Source organism: Dasypus novemcinctus, chromosome 3 (genome assembly GCF_030445035.2).
Source record: "Dasypus novemcinctus isolate mDasNov1 chromosome 3, mDasNov1.1.hap2, whole genome shotgun sequence".
Lineage (NCBI taxonomy): Eukaryota > Metazoa > Chordata > Mammalia > Cingulata > Dasypodidae > Dasypus > Dasypus novemcinctus.
The window spans coordinates 91,749,210-91,770,952 of record NC_080675.1 but is presented as its reverse complement, the minus strand read 5'-3'; the positions used below and the strand labels follow the sequence as shown (position 1 = coordinate 91,770,952).

The window sequence follows — 21,743 nt, the reverse complement described above, 5'->3', positions numbered from 1 at the left end:
ATTCTCCCGACTTTTGTTTCAGTGGCTTCGTAAAGTTTAAAAAGGAAGCAAGTTTAGTTACAGCACAGAGAATGACTCCGCGATTCCGAAAGTCCTTAGCGAGCCTAGGCTAGCGGAAAGTGGGGGGCGGAGCGAACTACGCCTCCCATCATGCCCAGAGGCAGCTCCGACCGTTTCACCCTGGGAGTTGTAGTCTCTCACCCCTCGGCTCCAACAGCAGCCCCCGTAGGTGGACTCTGTTACCCAGAAGGCCTCGCCCAGCCGCCGCTGAAGCTGGAATTCTTCGGTTGTTCTTGCCAGCTATTAGTGGAACCTGACGGCGTGGCTCACGAGGCTTTTCCAGGCTGCACGAGGTCGGTTGCTAGGCAAGGGGAGCTTTGGTCAACTGCTACCTGGGCCACTGGAACCGGAAGTGGGTCCCCCTATTCCGGAAGCTGGTTCCGGGGCACCCCCTCCCCGAATTTCTTCGCCCCGCCAAATTAGCGTCTTACCCCAATTAGCCTCATATGCCAAATTGCTCTTTGCGGGGGAGGGAGAAGAAGAGAGCAGGCAGGGAATGCATCCCCTTGGGGTCACTCCTGATCCCTTCTCAATTCTCCCTAACAAATTACTTGGGATAGAGACCAAGGATAATCGCATGCACAGGACAGGTCGGAGGTGATAGGTTTCCGGGATCACGTCTCTACCTATGCCAGACCTTCTTCAACTTAAGCTAGGAGGGAGACGAACGCAGCAAGCTCCAACCTTAACAGGACATTAAGGTGCAAGGGGAGATTGGGTAACTCCCTCTTGACTTTTCCTACTACCTTCCAGCCCTTAGATTTGTCGCTGCTCGGAGGCTCCCACCATGCCTCACATTGACAATGATGTGAAACTGGACTTCAAGGATGTGCTGCTGAGGCCCAAGCGCAGCACCCTTAAGTCTCGAAGTGAGGTGAGCCTCCTTCTCTAGTTATTCTTTCTGTACTCCCAAGCTCCTGGTGAGCCAGAACCGAGAAAGGTGCCTGGCTCTTGTCCGCAAGCAATATATGTTTCTTGGATGAAGGAAATTCTCATTGTTTCCTGTTAATATCTGCAGGTGGATCTCACAAGATCCTTTTCATTTCGGAACTCAAAGCAAGTGTACACAGGGATCCCCATCATTGCTGCCAATATGGATACCGTGGGCACCTTTGAGATGGCCAAGGTTCTCTGTAAGGTAGGATTTCCCTCATGCCCCTTCCTCAGTTGTGTCTGCTTGCCCCAGCTGACTGCAGAAGTGTCTATCTCCACCCCCTACCCCCACTTAGCTCTTTCTGGCAATTGACAGTAAGGATGTTCTGATTTACTATTTTCTCCAATACTAAATCCCTTTCATCTGATAAATTCAAAGGGTCAGCTGGATTAGTGAGATTTAAAGCTGTTTGCTCCCATTTTTCTGGTAAATGAACAAAATGTTCTCTTTTCTCCTATCCAGTAGTTTACATATCCTGTGAACTTTTCCTAGTACCCAGGTCACATCATCTTAATCACCTGCATCTCTCCAGTTAAATATCATTTAGGACCCTGAGCATTAACTGTTTTAGTCCAAAAACTAAATACAGTTTGAGGAATCAAAAAAACCCTAACTAAAAGCCCGTAGAGTGAAGAAGCTTATGAATTTCTTTTATGCCTACTACCCACTTTTCCTTATTTATTTTTTAAAATTTTAAATCCTAGATTCCTGGGATTTGCCAAAAATGGAATATGTTTTTCTCATATACAGGTTGTTATTCACTTTCAAAATGGAAGATGATGCTCCTCTCAGTATTATTACCTGCTTCTATTCTTGTAGCTGAGAAGGTAGATAGATACCTGGGCACTCTGAGAACACAATGTGTTCTGCTGGTTAATCCACGTAGTGCCAGCTGGTGGATTGTGCTGCCATTTGCGGCTCTGTTCGACTTAAGGACTTCATCTAACTTTCTCTATTTTTTATTGCTGTCTTTGTGGCATGTCTACTGTCATTTCTCTGAAATTGATAGTTCTGCAGGTTTTTTTAGATTTTATTCCTGTTCCCATTCTCTAATTACCTAGGAATCCAATGGGACAATCCCGTTGACCGCCTGCCCTATCCAGTAGAGTTGGGGAATGGTGAATCTGACTTAAGCACTAACATGCTGTAATAATACTGGACCTTGATGGGAACTCTGTGTTGATGCTTTAAATTGGGACTGGCTTTTCAGTATTGCTAATGAGTGCTAAAGAAATCAGGTTTTAGAGATAGAACCAAGTCTCATAGATAATAAAAAGGCTGGGTGCTAGCAAGCATCTTTTTCTAGACCCCTAACTTGGTGTGTCATTTGATGTGCTTAACATGCCATGCTATGTCAGTATATCTCTAAGAAGGTCTGCTGGTGTCCTAGGGTGATTTTTCTTAGTCTATCAACATATTGATGGTGGAGCATTGCTGAGAAAGCAGAATTCTTGACCAGCTTTAGCTAGCTATGCTGATAATGATCTCTGAGTAAACACAGATAGTGTTTCTTGTTGCTGGCTGATAACATGACTTCCTTGGGTTTCTTGTTAGTTGCAAGATTTGTTTTTTCTCAGTCAACTACTACCTGTTTTCTGTTGGCATGTGTGCAAACACAGAATTCAGAGGGGCCTAAGCATGCCTTTTTCAGAGTATTGGGATATTATTTCTAATTTGTTGAACCAGGGAATTTTAGTCTGATGAAAACTCATCAGCTTGATCCATGTCCCAACAAATTTTGTCCTTTACACAAGTGGAGATGGAAAAAGAACTGGGTAGTACCTTATCAGCTCTGTTAAGCCTAAAGCCTTACCTCTTGTGGGTATCTAGACCCACTGAATTACTGCTGATAAATGGACCAGAGGATACCAAAAATAGGATAGTAAAGTACTAGGTTATCATAGGTGGAGAGGCTGAATCAGTATAGGCAGGTAACTGGCTCCTTCAGCCTCTTCCAGTTTTTTCCATGTCTGCTCCTTGTCCCAGTACACCAACAGCTTGTCCTTGACATCTTTTATGTCAGAAGTGAAATATGCACTGGCAAGTGAAATCCTATCTAGATGACTTGGTACTTTATGGGAATGTTTGACAAGTACTAGTTTATGACAAAACGTCCTATTGGGATTTGTGGAGAGAATAATGGTTGAACTAAAAACCTTAGCTCAACTACTGTCTTCAAGTTGCTTTCTTTCCAAACTTTGGTCCTTTTTTCCCTAAGATAGAAAAGCATAAATCTGTTTCTAGAAAAAGAGACCACCTTTTGATAGTGCTCCTTTTTTTCCTAGTTCTCCCTCTTCACTGCTGTCCACAAGCACTACAGCCTTGAGCAGTGGAAAGAATTTGCTACGCAGAATTCTGCCTGTCTTGAGGTAACATTGAGCTTACCCTTATCCCTTCCTTATCCCAGTTTTCCAGGAATCTTTGTTTCAGTTTCCTGGGGGTCAGCCCTACCTCCCTACCCTGCTGACTGCTTACCTGATATCTCTGTTCTGATGCTACAGGCTGATCTAATGCCTCCCATGCCAATGGCCCTGTTTCTCCTATAGCATCTGGCAGCCAGCTCAGGCACAGGTTCTTCTGACTTTGAGCAGCTGGAACAGATCCTGGAATCTATTCCTCAGGTGAAATATATATGCCTGGATGTGGCAAATGGCTACTCTGAACACTTTGTTGAATGTGTAAAGGATGTGCGGAAGCGTTTCCCTCAACACACCATCATGGTAGGTTTCTGTTACCCTGTAACTGGTACATTCCTGATCTTCTCCCATTCTTCTCTGTTTTTTCTCCACTCCATTTTGTTACATTTCAGCATTTCTCCTCTGCTGCATTATGATATTCTTAGTCCATTTAATCTTGTCATTGGGAGACTGTCCATGGTTTCATGCTTAAAATATGTATTTATGGGTCAGTGCAGTTATCTGTCCCATTGACTCATACAATCTTTGTAAATCCAGCTTCCAGATATTGCTCACCAAATCATGATGGAACATTTATGCATTGTATGTACCTGTGGAATATATATATCTGAAATGGACATTTACTATAATCATATAGATGGGATCTCCTATTTTTTTTTTTTTTTACAAGTGTAGGGGACTGATGAAAAGGCCTCACTTTCTTCATAGCATTGAGAAGTCTCTCCTTGTACTACCCGTCACAATTAGAGCTGGGCAGATGGGTATTTAGCTTACATTGTCTTGCCTTTCTCCTTCCTTGAAGCCAGAGAAGTTTTGTTTTGTTTTTTAAAGATTTATCCCCCCCCAGTTGTCTGTTCTCTGTGTCCATTTGCTGTGTGTTCTTTGTCCACTTCTTTTTTTAGATTGTTTATTTATTTATTTCTCTCCCCTCCCCCCCCAACCCCGGTTGTCTGTTCTCTGTGTCTATTTGTGTCTTCTTTGTCTGCTTCTGTTGTCAGCGGCACGGGAATCTGTGTCTCTCTTTTGTTACGTCATCTTGCTGTGTCAGCTCTCCGTGTTTGCAGTGCCATTCCTGGGCAGGCTGAAATTTCTTTTGCACTGGGCGGCTCTCCTTACGGGGCGCACTCCTTGCATATGGGGCTCTCCTACGCAGGGGGCACCCCTTGCGCGCATCAGCCCTGCATATGGGCCAGCTCCACATTGGTCAGGGAGGCCCGGGGTTTGAACCGCGGACCTCCCATGTGGTAGATGGGTGCCCTATCCATTGGGCCAAGTCTGCTTCCCAGCCAGAGAAGTTTTAAGGACAGGATATGCCTCAATCTCTTGATGGGGAGAAGATAAATCTATTCTAAATCAGATCTCTGAGCTTGGTCCAGTGAGTTCCTTCCCTTCACCTCACTGAATGCTCTTACATGTCCCTCTCCATGTCTCCATTTCTTACAGCACGCTGCTGCCTGAGAGCAGTAAAGTATAGCCTGGACCTGGACTTTATCCTAGTGTGCCCCCCTCCCTCACCTCAACTTGGTGGTGGTGGCGGAGGGGAGCAGGGTCCATTGGATTGGCTAGTCTAGAAGCCCTCAGATGATCTAGTAGAGGGGACCCAGGTACCCTTTATTTGTAATAATGTTGGACGGTCATAGTCCAGGCATACCATACATGAGAGCATGCAACCTCTTCCCCATTTCTGACTCTAAGGGTGCTGTTTGGATTGCTCTGTTTCAGGCAGGGAATGTGGTAACAGGTGAGATGGTGGAAGAACTGATCCTCTCAGGGGCTGACATCATCAAAGTGGGAATTGGGCCTGGTAAGCTAGTTCCTTGGGGGTCACTGGCTGCCCTTTCAAGGGCAAGCTCCTGTGGAGCACCTGTCTCATCCTTATCACATTTCTCAGGCTCTGTGTGTACTACCCGGAAGAAAACTGGTGTGGGGTATCCACAGCTCAGTGCAGTAATGGAATGTGCAGATGCTGCTCATGGTCTCAAAGGCCACATCATTTCGGTAAGTCCTGAGGGCAGAGTGTGGGATGAGGCTGTCAGATATCCAGGTTTTCTGTTGGTTACAGAGGCTCTGGTAAAGCTAGATCAGAACTCCTGGGTTTCCGCCAGTTTTCAGGTGGCCCATTGAGCCACTGCTGCAAGTGTTTGGTCCATGTATGCTGTCTCCTGATAGCATTCCTCACTTTGCAGGATGGAGGCTGCAGCTGTCCTGGGGATGTGGCCAAGGCTTTTGGTAAGGGGGCTGGGAGGGTACAGAGGGATGATTCTGTAATGAGGATGAATCACTTCTGCGGGTCCAGGTTCAGGCTAGGAGGAGCCTCAGAAAGCCTTTTAGAATCTTTTATAATAAGAATTAATAACCCTGTAGCCTTTGGGGTCACCTGAGGCAAGCCAGTAGGGCAAATCCTGACACTCTGATATGAACTGTCCAGATCAGGACCATCTACACCATCCTCTGGAAGGTTGGACAATGTAGACTTCTGAATCCCACCCCAGATCCACAGAATCAGGTGCAGGGGAGTGAGGCTGTGAATCTACCTTTTTCATAGCTTCCTGGGTGATCCATACTCACACTAAAGTTGGAGCCATTTGCTCTTGGAACAATTAACGTGAGTTTTAGGAAAAATAGAAAAAAACAAAAATAAAATAAAGTAAGTCTTGTTCTGCTGGGCACAGTAAAAAGAAATGGCCAGATGGCAAAAGTAGCATAAAAGAGAGAGCAGAAGCCAGACTCTTTTTACATTATTGGGGAAATCAGGCCCACTAAGAAGTTACAGGCCAGAGCAGGGCAGGCCTGTGTGGATTATAGGTCGGCCAGGGACATAGACCCAGCAAGATGGTTGAATCATTGTGAGGGCATTGCTATTGGGAATTGCTTCTGAGGGTGGCCATCTGGGTACCTGGGACCACTTAACCCTCCCCTTCGCCTTGGTGCTAACAGGGGCAGGGGCTGACTTTGTGATGCTGGGTGGCATGCTGGCGGGGCACAGCGAATCAGGTGGTGAGCTCATCGAGAGGGATGGCAAGAAGTACAAGCTCTTCTATGGAATGAGTTCTGAAATGGCCATGAAGAAGTATGCTGGGGGTGTGGCTGAGTACAGGTATGTGTGGACACTCGGATGCTGAGGGAGGGTTCTTGCAAAACCTAAGTAGAGTGGTTGCAGAACTCATGTCTGCTGGGGGATGGTGTGGTACTTGGGGCAGGGGGGGTTGATGGTAAACTGGGGTTAAATGCTAGAGACTGGGAAGGGAATGAGTTTAAGGAATCCAGAAAGGAAAGGTAACTAATTTTTTTCCCACACCAAGGGCTTCAGAGGGCAAGACGGTGGAGGTCCCCTTTAAGGGGGATGTGGAACACACCATCCGAGACATCCTTGGAGGGATCCGCTCCACATGTACCTATGTTGGAGCAGCTAAGCTGAAGGAGTTGAGCCGGAGAACTACCTTCATCCGTGTCACCCAGCAGGTGAACCCAATCTTCAGTGATGACAAATAGACATGAGCAGTTCTGCCCTCCGAAGGCATCAGCACCCCACCACAGGGCCCCCCAAGTGGGTCCCTCATCCATTCCAGTTACTATGGCTCTTTACTTTTATTTTCTATCATCTCATTCCTGAAGGCTCTTGCAGTAACTCTACACTTTTCATTTCGCACACACAAAATGTCCATGGCACTCACTGAGGAGGAAGCAAGGAAGAAGACAGACTGTGAAAATGAAGTAAAACAGTCAAATGGGAATCTGGGGACCCAGCATCCTGAAGATTATTAAAAGAAAAAGGCACTGACTCATACTTAATTGTCTTAGATGGCCCTGGTCCGGAAAAGTCAAGCTTATAGAATCATGTTTTATTAATCAGCTTCATTAAATAAGACCTTTGAATACCTAAAAGCTCAGAAAGTGTTCACATATTTGAAGTACCCCAATATCTGAGTGACTATAAAAAGACCCCACGGCTCTCTGCACAAGGCTGGCATCTGGGTGCTGCCCAGGATAAGGGGAGGTAGAGCTGGCACTGACTTTTTGCTCAGGGGAGATATGGACAGTGTATGCTTTCCCTTGAGACTTATAAAGTATATTCTGATTAGGACACACATATATGTTTTCAAAATAGCAAAGAACATTTTTCTTCCAGGCTCTAAACCCTGGTAACCCTTCTGGGCACTTCTGAATAGCACTTTCCAAGGAGGGGGGTGGTTTCTTTCAACCCTGGAGAAGCCAGTTCTGTTTTTAAGGAATGACCTGCACTGACCTTATGGTAGCCCCTTCCTCACACCAAGACGATGTTTTAACAAATCCAGAGTTTAATTATCAAGCATTACAATGTAAGTTTAGGAATGTAGTCAGGCAGCCCAAGCCTGTGCTTTCACTCATTCCCACAAAACTGCTTGTAGAGCTGAGGAGGAAGGAGAAACACAGCACACAGACTGCATTGCAGTCCTATTATACGGGTCTAGAGCTGTCTATACGGTTGTGGGAAGGGGTAGGCATTGCACCAGGGCCAGAAGAGGGAAGGTATTCACAGAAAGTGGGGATCAGGGTGTCAAACTTCGTCTTGTGATAGTTTTCCAGAGACTCCTGCAGAGAAGAAGCAGGGAGGCCCTATCATCATCCTAATCATTTCTTAAGCTCTCCATATTCTGAAGCATGTGAATTTCTCAGTCTTGTTCCAAGAAATCCATCCCCTTCCCCAACTTTCTGCTCCTTCCTACTCACCTTCCCTTCCCTTTGACCATTCTCTTCATCATCAGAGTCCAAAACCAAGTCCCCTATGGTAATGGCAGGGCTGCACAGAAATGGAGGATACACTGTAGGATGGAAACAGAATCAAACTACTCCTTATAGGTAAACACAGGCCCTCAAAGTCCCCCTGGAGGTTGTCTGACCCAGCCCAAACTCAGGATATCTACCTGGCTTCTTGGCCCTAGGAGGAGATAATGATAGTCTCAGGGGGTCCAGGGAGCAATCCAAGCAATTCCTGAGGTGGGAGCAAGCAAAGAAAAATGGGTGAAGGGAAAGTAAGCAAAAATTTGTTCCTAGGAGGGAGAAGCAACTCTGTTTACTTACTCCTTTTGCTCTGAGGTAAATAAGTCAATGGGATTCTCCTTCAGAGCCCTTCCTCCCAAGGCCTGGGATGGACTCTTGGGCTTTCCAGTGTAGGTTGCCCTTATACCCATAGCATTTGCTGAATCTGCCAAGTGTGTCCCATGTTTGCCCCTGTTCTCTGGCTTAGATATGACCTGGGAGGGTGAACCCAGATTCCTGAAGGGGAACAGCATGACTGTGGGGCGCTCCTTATGGCCTCCTTGAGCAGATGTCCATTGGGACTGGATTTTTCGCCGGCCTAGAGGGGCCAGATTGAAGTGGTGGCCAGCCAAGAGTTCTGGGTCCTTCCTTGAGGTTGATCTCTGAGGAAGGTATCGGTCAACCTTGGCTTTTGGCAGAGGATTGTGGAGTGCTACTCTTGGCGGCTGAGGATTCTGCCCTCTGGGCTCTGTCATGTTCGGTGAGTCAGTAACAGAACACTCTGGAAGAGAAAATGATGCTTCTTATAAAGAGAACAGATAGCAACAGATCAACTCAGTCTGGTTTCTTCTGCCTCAGGCCTATGCAACTATTCTAATGGACTATCCCAAAAGGTCTCACGCTGAAACTATATCCCCCCAAATCCTAGTTTTCCCAGATGGTCCTAGTACCTGGAAGTGGCCACCCCATGTCCACACCATACTGGCTCAAGGCAAAAGAAGAAGTGATAGAAACTCCAGGCTGCATCCAATTCAGCACATCTTGAAGCTGTGGGCAGGGAAAGAGGTATGAAGACCACAGCCCTTGATACAACCAGCCCCTCCTCTGCACTTGGGTGTTTTGCTGTGACCAAACCTGCTCTGCCTGCAGTATAGGCAGTGCTTTTTCCAGTTGACACAAGTATTCGAACAACAGTTTTTCCATGGCAGCCAGAAAGGGCTCCCCATACTCTTGTTCAAGTTCCTGCAGGTATGAAGGAATGAGCAGGTCAGAAGAGGATTAGAGAAAACAGGAGCCACAGAGTTGCTTCCAAACCAGCCAGTCTCACCTGCAGCTTCAAGGCCAGATCTTCAGGGGCCTCTGCCAGCAGCTTCACCTGCTGGCAAAAGGTTTCCCGTGCCTCCAAGATCTTCATCAGATCCTGCTTTGTCTATTGAGGGTAAGGAAGGCAAAGTTAGGGGCCCCAGGGTCCAGTGGCTGGGAGGAGAGGCAACTTTTTTTGCACCAAAGGTAAATGGGATTAGGTTCGTTCCAGGGGTTACTCACAGCTTTGGGATCCCGCAGAAGTCCAGACTCTGGAAAGTGGTGATTGAGGGCATCTAGGACATGGGCCCAAGGCCGGCCCTGCAGGATCAGCTCCACTACCAGCTGTGAAGGTATACACGGTAATGAGTTCAGAATTCCCACTTCGGAGCAAGCTGCCCTTTTCCAACCGGTCCAACTCCTCAACTGTTGCCCCGGTCAGATCCTCGCATCCCGCCGCCCCTTCAGGTGCTACTGGCTCCAGTACCTTGGCCTTTAGGCCCATACACAGGCGCTCATGGTGCCGGTAGCGGACTAGGCCAGGGGCAGCAGTGCGCAAGGATCGCAGAAACTCCAGTACACGCGGGAAAAGTTCCACGCGACGTCCGCACATGACTTGCCAACAGGCTGCGGCAGCAAAACGCAGAGCGGCAGGACCGGCTCCCGGGGGCGTGGCCATGGCCAGCGGGCTCCGCCCTGGGGGCGGTTCCTGCGGCTTTCTCTCACCAAGCCGCGCCTTCCCGACCCCTCCCGGCGGCCCTCACTGGCTGGGATATTTGGGCCTGACTCGGACGTCTCGCGATCTGATTCAGCTCCCTTCCATAGACCACCAGAATTCTGGGAAGGATCTTCTAGCTCGGGCTAGAGCCTGAATGGAGAAGCTGGCCGGCTCCAGCGGCATCAGGTCGCTCTCCTTTAAACGTCGCCGCGCTCTAGAACCCGAGGGCTACATCACTTCCGGCTCTGCAACTGGTTTTCCTTGCCCCGGAAAAAGGCGGTACTAGAGAACCGAAGGGCCGCCCAACCAAGGGGTATATGACGTCACGACTAAGGCCACGCCTCACCTGATCCGGTGCCCCTCGCGGTCCTCCTAGGTCCTAGATCCCACTGTACCTCTGTTTGGCTGCTGCGGCTGCCGTGACCGCTACTCTTGGCCCTTACGTCGCTTCTCTGAGGCTCGGCTTCCTAGCCTGTAAAGCGGGGATCGTAAAACTTTCCCTCTCCCTAATTCCCAGTCCGCAAAACCGGCGTCTGTAAAAACCTTCCCCGTGCGGCCTTCCGTATTCGATAAGAATTCAGCTGTTCCCTTCCTGGAACAGAAGAGGGCGTCCGCTTTTGAAAGATGAAACGCAAAGTTCGAGTGCTGCATCTGACTGTTATCACTGGATAGTGGGACTGTGGGTAAACTTTTTGTGCTTTTCTGCATTTTATGTCTTTTCTGCATCGTGTAGACTTAAAATAAGTGTAAAACAAAATAGTAAGGTTTCAAATTTTTGTTGTGTTTTCTCGTGCCTTCCCCGTAATGTAATTGGTTGTTTACTCCTCTTTCTCCTTGTCACCCTTCCTGGCGTCGCTTATTTCCATCACCATGCATAGGACCTGGCATACTGTACGTTCCATAATTGTGAGTTGAGTTAGTGGTGAGTTAATTACCAGCCCAGACCTTACAGGGCTTTAGTGAAACTATCCTTTGACCATCTCCTCCATTCCCATAGATAAGGCTTCCACATCCTTATGTCTTCTAATATACTCAGTTTTCTAAGCTAATCCACACACAACGGCCTACAGGACATCTAGTTGGCGGTCCTGAAGGCACCTCCAATTGGACATGTATGAAATTCTAATTATCTTCCTTTTCATAATCTGCTCCTCTTCCTGGACTCTCTTTCTGTGCATGGTGCCTCTGTTCATCCATGAGTCAGAAACTCAGGTCCTTACTCTAACTCTGCCTCCTTGTCCAAATCTAATCCAGCATCAAGTCTAATCAGTTCTATTTCCTGTATAACTTTTAGGTCCATCCCCCTTTTCTTCATTCTCACTGCCTCTGTCCTATTTCAGATCCTCTTGTCCCTAGCCTTGAGAAGTCTCCCCACCTCCAGTCAACCCTTCTTTAAGTTCTGTAATGGGTCCCCTTACTTGTGGAAGAAAATCCCAAGCCCTAAACATGGCAAAGAGATTTTTTAATGATCTAGCTAGAATTTAGCTCTTAAGCCACATTTTTTTTTTAAGATTTATTTTTTATTTATTTCTCTCCCCTTCCCCGCCCCCCCCAGTTGTCTGCTCTCTATGTCCATTCACTGTGTGTTCTTCTGTGTCTGCTTGTGTCAGTGACACTTGGAATCTGTGTCTTGTTTTGTTGCATCATCTTGCTGCGTCAGCTCTGTGTGTGTGGTGTCATTCTTGGGCAGGCTGCACTTTTTTTGCACTGGGTGGCTCTCATTATGGGGCACACTCCTTGTGTGTGGGACTCCCCTACGTAGGGGACACCCCTGTGTGGCACTGCACTCCTTGTGTGCATCAGCACTGCGTGTGGGCCAGCTCATCACATGGGTCAGAAGGCCCTGGGTTTGAACCTTGGACTTCCATGTCCAGATAGGCAGACGCTCTATCTGTTGAGCCAAATCCGCTTCCCTTCAGCCACATTTCTTGGCCTTTGCACTCATGCATCTATCTGCCAGTCTTTATCAAACAGTCTGCTTTTTCCAAATAGATGGTGTTGTTGTGGTTAAATGAGTTCATACAGAAACATTTACTGTATTTTAAATGTTTACATGTCTGTCAGCCCTGTTACATGGAAGCCCCTTGAGGGAAGGGCTTGTTTTTTCCTTGTGGGTTTTATATCACTGGTACCTATGCAGCACCTTGTTTGGGGCAGAAGGAACAAAGAGGAATAAGCCTTCTTCACAGTCAAGCCCTGGGCTTCTGATGCAGAGAATCTACATTCTTCCTCCTTAGTGACCAGCTTCATATACCAGGAGTCTCAGAAGAACAAAAACAGCTAAGTTTGGAGGCAATGATTGCCTGTTGACATACATTAGCACCAAATAGGAGGACAACTCAAGTGACTTTTTAAAAAATTAAGACTAAGGGAAGCAGATTTGACCCAACGGATAGGGCAATCCACCTACCATATGGGAGGTCCAAGGTTCAAACCCATGGCCTCCTGACCCATGTGATGAGGTGGCCCACGCTCAGTGCTGATGCGCGCAAGGAGTGCACGCAGGGTGTCCCCCGCGTAGGGGAGCCCCACACACAAGGAGTGCGCCCAGTAAGGAGAGCTGCTCAGCACGAAAAAAGTGCAGCCAGCCCAGGAATGGCACAGCATACACAGAGAGCTGAAGCAGCAAGATGATGCAACAAAAAGAGACACGGATTCCAGTGCTGCTGACAAGAATACAGGCGGACACAGAGGAACACGCAGCAAATGGACACAGAGAGCAGACAACGGGGGAGGGGGGCAGCAGGGAAGGGGAGAGAAATAAAAAATAAATCTTTAAAAAAAAATCAAGACTAAGAATACCCCTTGATTTTAAAAAAAGTATGCTGTTATATAAGGGTTAATGTAAAGGAAATAATTACATAATTAAATGTAAATGGTAGAAAATAGGTTTCTCTAGTAGTTTTCCAAGATATAATCCCATCTTGTAATCTCTCCACCAATGCTCCAAAACACAATTCTCCACTGCTTCCTTAAACTTCCAGACTCCTATCACCCTCCAATTTACTTCATCTTCCATTCAACAAATATTTATTGAGCACCTAGCATGTGCCATGGTCTGTGGCTCGCCATGAGTAAAGGAGTTAAGGTTTCTGCCTTTGTGCATTCTAGTGGGAGGAAAACAGGAAGCCTAAATCATAACAGATTAACCCAGAAAAGCAGGGATTATAATGCCTACCCTCAGAAATGGAGATCACCCATATACAGCACCTAGTCTGAGCTTAATACATAGTAGGAGCTCAATATAGTTTGTTTCTTCCCTTCCAGCTGTGGAGAATACCAATACCTTCCAGTTGTTTTCTTTTTGTGGTTTTCAAGCATTTTTAAGCTCTAATAAATACAGAGAAAAAGGGTAAAATGAACAGATGTGAGGAAAGTTACAAAGTTTTTAAAAACCTAAGCTTTCACAAAGCAGTTTTTCTCCCAGATGTTCAAAGAAAAGAGACTGTTGCATTGCTAGTCAGTCCTTTGGAAGCTATTTAACAAAATGTACCAAGACCATAACCATGCTCATTCCCCTTTACCCAATAATTCTAATTTAGGGGCTTATTTTAAGGAAATCATCAAAGGTGAGCACAAAGATTTATGTGCTTGTACAAGGAAGTTTATAATGGCAGTATTTGTAATAGCAAAAAATTAGGAAAATGTACATTTCCAAGAATAGGGGACTAATGAAATAAATCATGTCATACCTGTGAGACAAGAATTTTAATACCATTTTTTTTTTATTTAATAAAGCTTTAATTTTCAAAATGTACAGTTGGTTGGACCTGTTTATGCATCTTTTCCAGCAGCTGGAGCATCTCCACCCTTGGTGTTTCTGGTATAAATTACTTGAGCTCTGTGTTTTTTGTTTTTTGTTTTTTAATTGATTTTGTAATAATATTACATTAAAAAAAAATTATATGAGGTCCCATTCAACCCCACCAGCCCCACCCCACCACTCGCCCCCCAGCAACACTCACTCCCTTCATCATGACACATCCATTGCATTTGGTAAGTACATCTCTGGGCATCTCTGCACCTCATGGTCAATGGTCCACATCATGGCCCACACTCTCCCACATTCCATCCAGTGGGCCCTGGGAGGATTTACAATGTCCGGTGATTGCCCCTGAAGCACCATCCAGGGCAACTCCAAGTCCCAAAGGCGCCTCCACATCTCATCTCTTCCTGCCATTCCCCATATCCATCAGCTACCATGTCCACTTTTCCCATTCCAATGCCACCTTTTCTCTGTGGGCCTTGGATTGGTTGTGTCTGTTGCACCTCTATGTCAGGAGGAGGCTCAGATTCCACATGGATACTGGATGCAGTCCTCCCGCTTTAAGTTGTAGGCACTCTAGGCTCCATGATGTGGTGGTAGTCCTTCTTCAACTCCATCTTAGCTGAGTGAGGTTGTGGGCTGCTATTTTGAGTAAGCAACCCACGAGGACCTGGCGGGGCTTCCACGGCTCGGCGGTGAGCCCCTAGGCCAGCGCGTAGGCCTAGGTTCTCCAGGTGTGGGGGACGCGCGGTAAAAACCACGGAGACAGCCTGTGAGAGTGAGCTAGTCCACTTTATTGCGGAAATACACTTGATTATATAAGGTCGGGTCAAGGGAGGGGTAGGAACGGGGGCGGATTAACTACGGGGCGGTAGTGGATAGGCGGAGCTGTGCAGGCAGCTATGAGGTAGGCGGTGAAGGATAGCAACGGCTGGAAAAGGGAGATAACAAAGGCTAGGAGGAGGGGTGAAGGGAGGCAGCAACATGAGGTGAGTCCAATAAATCAGATTGTAGGAGCTGGAGTCTGTTGACGCTCAGGGCCTGGCTATCCTATTGTCAGTCCAGAGATTCAAATCCCCTAAATATATCTTAAACCCCAACACCAACTACAACTCCAGTAAAGTAGGATGAAAGTCTTATGAAAAGAGATCCCATCTGAGTCCAGTGCCATCACGCAGAAACACCAGCTCCAAAGAAGGGCCATCTGACTTGGCAGTGAACCCCGTCTGCCATGACCATAGAACCCGTGGGTCTCTTTAGCCCTCAAAGGAACCAACACCTGGGGATTGCATCCACTCCATCTGTCTCCCAGACTCTGCTCAGCTGTGCACAGGGGCAATCCTTCTGACAGCCTCCAGACTCCTTTTTAGAGACTCGTAGCCATATAAACTCATTTCTGCTTTCCATTTCCCCCTTACATTAGGTCAAACAGCATTTTAAAGTCATGTTATTATATGTAGACAGGGATATTCTGCTGATCCGCATTGAACCTTTAACTCAAGGTCATTTTCTAGTTCCATCTTCAGCTGGTATTTGGTAGTGATCCCTTGGTGCCAGGGAGGCTCATCCCTGGGTGTCATGTCCCATGCTGGGGGGAATGCACTGCATCTACATGCTGAGTTTGACTTTGAGACTGGCCACATTTGAGTAACATGAAGGCTGTCAGGAGGAAATTCCCAGGCACAGTGCTGCTCTAGGCCTTGTTCTTATTTCAGGCATATAGGCTCACAAGCATAGTCATTAGTATCATGCTCTCCCTGTTGGACCCTCATTCCTTCCTGGTCCTTACCGTTGCACCTGGGGGATTGCCGCTATTCCCCTAGGGACCATGACAGAGCACCTCCAGCCAGGAACTCAGTACCCCCCAGCTGTAGTTTTTAATTGTTGCCACTATGAGTTGGTTCCACACATTTAACATCCATTTTCCCATCCCCTTGGTGCCCACAGTGACAGCCAGCCTCCATTTCCCGAGGAGCCCCATCCAGAGACACTTGCAACATTGTTCAGGGCCTAACTTGCTCAATTACCCCAATGCCCTGGGAGCCACCCTTTCTCTCGAGAGATACAGTTCCCTCTATCTGATGGCATTAGTCTTCCCCAGGATGTGGGTCCACCCCCACTCTCATTACTTGGGTCTCTACCCAATGGTACCACCCACTCTGGCAAAATGAGCATTCAGACATTCCCCAGGAGCCCATCCCGCATCCAACCATCCCCTCCGAGCATCCTAAACAGGTAACCCTCTTAATTATATTTTGATATGATTTTCTCAGCATTTTACTCTTGACCAACACCTGACACTCCTATGTTCATATGCTACCCTTCCCTCCCCCCACTTTTTGGGCAATAATACCCTTCCGCCCATCCCCAGCCCCCGTCAAACCCGCAAAGCCCCATCCGAAGGCAACCCCTTACGCCCATTTTATCTCTTCTTTGTGTTCATACTTACCGCCAGCTCATCATAAATTCCATCCCTGCAGACGTCGGTTCACATCCTTCTTCCACCCCCCGATTTCCTGTAAGCCTATCGTTCAGTCTCCAGCTCTCTGAGGCAGCTTTCTTATTTCATATCATTGAGTTCATGTAGTATTTATCCTTCAATGCCTGGGTTGCTTCACTCAACATAAGGTTCTCAAGATTCATCCATGTTATCACGTGTGTTTGTAGTGCATTTGTTCTTACAGCCGAGTAGTATTCCATTGTGTGTATATACCACATTTTATTGATCCACTCGTCTGTTGATGGGCATTTGGGTTGATTCCAACTTTTGGCAATAGTGAACAATGCTGCTATGAACATTGGTGTACATATATCGGTTTGTGTCCTTGTTTTCAGTTCTGCTGGGTATATACCCAGCAGTGGTATTGCTGGGTCATATGGCAAATCTATGGTTAGTTTTTTGAGAAACCGCCAAACTGTCCTCCAGAATGGTTGGATCCTTCTGCATTCCCACCAGCATGGATGAGTGTTCCCCTTTCTTCACATCCTCTCCAGCATTTGTATTCTTCTGTTTTTTTCATAGCTGCCAATCTTATGGGAGTAAGATGGTATCTCATTGTAGTTTTGATTTGCATTTCCCTGATAGCTAGAGATTTGGAGCATTTTTTCATGTGCTTTTTAGCCATTTGTATTTCTTCTTTGGAGAAGTGTCTGTTTAAATCTTTTTCCCATTTTTTAAATGGGTTGTTTATCTTTTTATTTTCAAGATACAGGAGTTCTTTATATATGCAAGTTATAAGTTTCTTATCAGATATATGGTTGCCAAATATTTTCTCCCACTGTGTTGGCTCCCTTTTTACTTTCTTGACAAACTCCTTTGAGGTGCAGAAGGATTTAATTTTGAGGAAGTCCTATTTATCTATTAGTTCTTTTGCTGCTCGTGCTTTTGGTGTGATATTCATGAGTCCATTTCCTATTACAAGGTCCTGTAGATGTTTCCCTACACTGCTTTCCAAGGTCTTTATAGTCTTGGCTCTTATATTTAGGTCTTTGATCCATCTTGAGTTGCTCTTTGTATAAGGTGTGAGATGGTAATCCTCTTTCATTCTTCTACATATGGCTATCCAGTTCTCCAGGCACCATTTGTTGAATAGGCCACTCTCTCCCAGTTGAGAGGGTTTGATGGCTTTATCGAATATTATATGGCTATATATGTGAGGTTCTATATCTGAGCTTTCAATTCGATTCCATTGGTCTGTGTGTCTCTCCTTATGCCAATACCATGCTGTTTTCACTACTGTAGCTTTGTAGTATGTTTTGAAGTCAGGTAGTGTGATTCCTCCAATTTCGTTTTTCTTTTTCAGTATGTCTTTGGCTATTCGGGGTCTCTTTCCTTTCCAAATAAATTTCATAGTTAGTTTTTCTAGTTCCTTAAAGAAGGCTGTGTTGATTTTTATTGGGATTGCATTGAATGTGCAGATCAGTTTTGGTAGGATAGACATCTTAATAATATTCAGTCTTCCTATCCATGAACAAGGAATATTCTTCCATTTATTTAGGTCTTCTTTGATTTCCTTGAACAGTCTTGTATAGTTCTCAGTGTATAAGTTTTTTACCTCTTTAGTTAAATTTATTCCTAAGTATTTGATTTTTTTATTTACTATTGTGAATGGTATTTGTTTCTTGATTTCCTCCTGATCTTGCTCATTATTGGTGTACAGAAATGCTACTGATTTTTGTGCATTGATCTTATAACCTGCGACTTTACTAAACTCATTTATGAGTTCTAGAAGCTTTGTTGTAGATCTCTCAGGGTTTTCTAGGTATAGGATCATGTCATCTGCAAATAGTGAAATTTTGGCTTCTTCCTTTCCGATTTGAATGCCTTTTATATCTGGTTCTTGCCTCAGTGCTCGAGCAAGTACTTCTAAGACAATGTTAAATAGGAGCGGAGACAGTGGGCATCCTTGTCTTGTTCCAGAGTTTAGAGGGAAGGAGTCTAGGATTTCTCCATTGTAAACAATATTGGCTTTAGGTTTTTCATATATACTCTTTATCATGTTCAAAAAATTTCCTTGTCTTCCAATCTTTTGGAGTGTTTTTATCAAGAAAGGGTGCTGTATTTTCTCAAATGCTTTTTCTGCATCTATGGATATAATCGTGATTTTTTTCCTTCAATCTGTTTATTTTTTTTTCTCTAAATCTTTTTTTTTTTATTGACTTTGTAATAATATTACATTAAAAATATATATGTGAGGTCCCATTCAACCCCACCCCCCCACCCCACCTCCCCCCCCCCCCAGCAACACTCATTACCATCATCATGACACATCCACTGGATTTGGTAAGTACATCTTTGGGCACCTCTGCACCTCATAGTCAATGGTCCACATCATGGCCCATACTCTCCTCCATTCCATCCAGTGGGCCCTGTGAGGATTTACAATGTCCGGTGATTGCCTCTGAAGCACCATCCAGGGCAGCTCCATGTCCCAAAGATGCCTCCACCTCTCATCTCTTCCTGCCTTTCCCCATACCCATCAGCCACCATGTCCACTTTTCCCAATCCAATGCCACCTCTTCTATGTGGACATTGGATTGGTTGTGTCCATTGCACCTCTATGTCAAGAGGAGGCTCAGATTCCACATGGATGCTGGATGCAATCCTCCCACTTTCAGTTGTAATCACTCTAGGCTCCATGGTGTGGTGGTTGTCCTTCTTCAACTCCATCTTAGCTGAGTGTGGTAAGTCCAATAAATCAAATTGTAGGTGCTGGAGTCTGTTGAGGCTCAGGACCTGGCTATCACATTGTCAGTCCAGAGATTCAAATCCCCTAAATATATCTTAAACCCCAACATTAACTGCACCTCCAGCACATTAGCATGAAAGTCTTATGAAGGAAGATCCCATCTGAGTCCAGATTCATCACACATAAACACCATTTCCAAAGAGGGGCCATCTGACCTGGTAGTTAACCCCATCGGCCATGACCATAACTCCCATGGGTCTCTTTAGCCCTCAAAGGAACCAATATCTGGGGGTTGCATCTGCTTTATCTGTCTCTCTGACTCTGCTCAGTTGTGCATGAGGGCAATCCTTCTGCCAGCCTCCAGACTCTTTTTTAGAAACTCGTAGCCATATAAACTCATTTCTCCTTTCCATTTCCCCCTTACTTTAGGTCAAACAGCATTTTAAAGTCATGTTATTTTATGTAGACAGGGATATTCTGCTGATCCGCATTGAACCTTCCGTTTAAGGTCATTTTCCAGTTGCATCATCAGTTGGTAGTTGATAGTGGTCCCTCGGTGCCAGGGAGGCTCATCCCCAGGTGTCATGTCCCACGCTGGGGGGAAGGCATTGCATTTACATGCTGAGTTTGGCTTCGAGACTGGCCACATTTGAGTAACATGAAGGCTGACAGGAGGAAATTCCCAGGCACAATGTTGCTCTAGGCCTTGTTCTTATTTTAGGCTTATCAGCTCACAAGCATAGTCATTAGCATCAGGGGCTCACTGTTGAACCCTCACTCCCTCCCGGTCCCCGCCGCTGTACCTGGGAGACTGTCGCTGCTCCCCTAGGGACCACGACAGAGCACCACTGGCCAGGAACCCAGTACCCCCCCTGCTGTGGTTTTTAATTGTTGCCACTATGAGTATATCCAAACATTACCATGCACCCTGGACATATGTTCTATACAGCTCCCTGTCAGCCATATATCACCTGTCATTGGTATCCCATACCAGTATCCCTCCATTGCCATTGTTGAAACACTCTGTGATCCAGAACTCCCCGAAATTTGAAGCCCAATATAATGTCATGGTCCCTTACTAGGGAATGGCATATAGCGATAGGTTTAAAGGTTAGATAAAGAACTTGGATAAAGTTAGATAAAGAACTTAGATAAAGAATGTTGACTTGAAAAAATTCTACATCCTATCTTTTTCTTTTTCTTTTTTTTTCCCCCTAATTATTCAGCTTCTCTTCACAGGAGTCCTAGACCACAGCAATGCATATATATAATATACAGCACTCCCATACATCCACCACAAAACCTTTTTCCTTCCACAGCGATACTCTTACACCCTATTCACATCATATTTACTTAACGTGATGTACAGAGTCTAAGACATTAGCTTTCTAACAAGGTGACATCTGTGCTTACATTATGGTGCATACTTTAGGATACACAGTTCTTTACATTCTTAGTTATCCTATGTTTTACATTATAGTTTACATTATCAGTCTGTCATCTCCTATATGTTATGGTGTAATATTACATGTTTTATATCCATCCTTGTGTACTCTCAAGAAACTCCTCTCTTACCCCCCATTTACCTTGGTTCCACACATTTAACATCTATTTTCCCTTCCACCTTGGTGCCCACAGTGACAGCCAACCTCCGTTTCCTGAGGAGCCACTTCCAGAGATAGATGGAATAGTGTTCAGGGCCTAACTTGCTCAACTGCCCCAATGCCCTGGGAGCCACCCTTTCTCTCGAGGGATACAGTTCCCTCTATTTGATGGCATTAGTCCTCCCCAGGATGTGGGTCCACCCCCACTCTCACTACTTGGGTTTCTACCCCATGGTGTCACCCACTTTGGCAGAATGAGCATTTAGACATTCCCCAGGAGCCCGTCCTGCATCAGACCCTCCCCTCCGAGCATTCTAAACAGGTAACCCTTTTTATTATATTTTGATATGATTTTCTCGGCATTTTACTCTCCACCAACACCTGACCCTCTCCTGTGTTCGTATGCTACCCCTCCCTCCCCCCACCTTTTGGGCAATGTTACCCATCCGTCCCTCCCCAGCCACCCTCAAACCCGCAAAGCCCCAACCAAAGGCAACCCCTTGCCCCCCTTTTATCTCTTCTTTGTGTTCATACTTACCACCATCTCGTCTTAAATTCCACCCCTGCAGACATCGGCTCATATCCTTCCTCCACCCTCCGATTTCCTGTAAGCCTATCGTTCAGTCTCTTGCTATCTAGGGCAGCTTGTTTATTTCATATCATTGAGGTCATGTAGTATTTGTCCTTCAATGTCTGGGTTGCTTCACTCAAGATTCATCCATGTTATCACATGTGTTTGTAGTGTGTTTGTTCTTACAGCCGAGTAGTATTCCATTGTGTGTATATACCACATTTTATTGATCCACTCATCTGTTGATGGGCATTTGGGTTGATTCCAACTTTTGGCAATAGTGAACAATGCTGCTATGAACATTGGTGTACATATATCGGTTTGTGTCCTTGTTTTCAGTTCTGCTGGGTATATACCCAACAGTGGTATTGCTGGGTCATATGGCAAATCTGTGGCTAGTTTTTTGAGAAACCGCCATACTGTCCTCCAGAATGGTTGGATC

At 45.8% G+C, this 21,743-nt stretch overlaps 2 protein-coding genes across 6 annotated transcripts; one reads left to right on the top strand and one right to left on the bottom strand.

Moving 5' to 3' along the window:
- Positions 1–206: 206 nt before the first annotated feature.
- On the top strand, positions 207–7,296 carry GMPR2 (guanosine monophosphate reductase 2). Of its 2 annotated transcripts, none has more exons than XM_004463383.5 (10): positions 207–353; positions 814–934; positions 1,079–1,198; positions 3,280–3,363; positions 3,616–3,714; positions 5,134–5,215; positions 5,303–5,409; positions 5,598–5,640; positions 6,349–6,508; positions 6,714–7,296. In XM_004463383.5, the coding sequence occupies exons 2-10, from the start codon at positions 848–850 to the stop codon at positions 6,901–6,903; spliced, it is 972 nt and encodes a 323-aa protein (XP_004463440.1). In that variant the 5' UTR covers positions 207–353; positions 814–847; the 3' UTR covers positions 6,904–7,296. The 2 variants fall into 2 exon arrangements, with proteins under 2 accessions (XP_004463440.1, XP_004463439.1); XM_004463382.5 differs by having other exon boundaries at positions 3,541–3,714.
- TINF2 (TERF1 interacting nuclear factor 2) lies at positions 7,233–10,439 on the bottom strand. Of its 4 annotated transcripts, none has more exons than XM_071214004.1 (9): positions 9,941–10,439; positions 9,697–9,798; positions 9,479–9,580; positions 9,286–9,393; positions 9,102–9,198; positions 8,473–8,932; positions 8,316–8,383; positions 8,122–8,213; positions 7,233–7,983 (listed from the first exon to the last, which is right to left on the bottom strand). In XM_071214004.1, exons 1-9 carry the CDS (start codon positions 10,130–10,132, stop codon positions 7,849–7,851), a joined length of 1,356 nt encoding a protein of 451 aa, XP_071070105.1. In that variant the 5' UTR covers positions 10,133–10,439; the 3' UTR covers positions 7,233–7,848. The 4 variants fall into 4 exon arrangements, 3 of the variants coding, with proteins under 3 accessions (XP_071070105.1, XP_058149644.1, XP_058149646.1); XM_058293661.2 differs by having other exon boundaries at positions 7,692–7,983; positions 9,286–9,399; positions 9,485–9,580; positions 9,941–10,409; XR_009185039.2 differs by having other exon boundaries at positions 7,851–7,983; positions 8,122–8,191; positions 9,286–9,399; positions 9,485–9,580; positions 9,941–10,409.
- Positions 10,440–21,743: the final 11,304 nt, after the last annotated feature.

Coding starts and splice junctions, on each gene's coding strand:
- TINF2 (XM_071214004.1), bottom strand. CDS start 10,132: ATGGCCACGCCCCCGGGAGCCGGTCCTGCCGCTCTGCGTTTTGCTGCC. Junction 8,384..8,472: donor TTTACCTCAGAGCAAAAGGA/GTAAGTAAACAG, acceptor CTCCCACCTCAG/GAATTGCTTGGATTGCTCCC. Junction 7,984..8,121: donor ATGGTCAAAGGGAAGGGAAG/GTGAGTAGGAAG, acceptor TCTTCTCTGCAG/GAGTCTCTGGAAAACTATCA.
- GMPR2 (XM_004463382.5), top strand. CDS start 848: ATGCCTCACATTGACAATGATGTGAAACTGGACTTCAAGGATGTGCTG. Junction 935..1,078: donor CCCTTAAGTCTCGAAGTGAG/GTGAGCCTCCTT, acceptor TAATATCTGCAG/GTGGATCTCACAAGATCCTT. Junction 3,364..3,540: donor AGAATTCTGCCTGTCTTGAG/GTAACATTGAGC, acceptor TTTCTCCTATAG/CATCTGGCAGCCAGCTCAGG.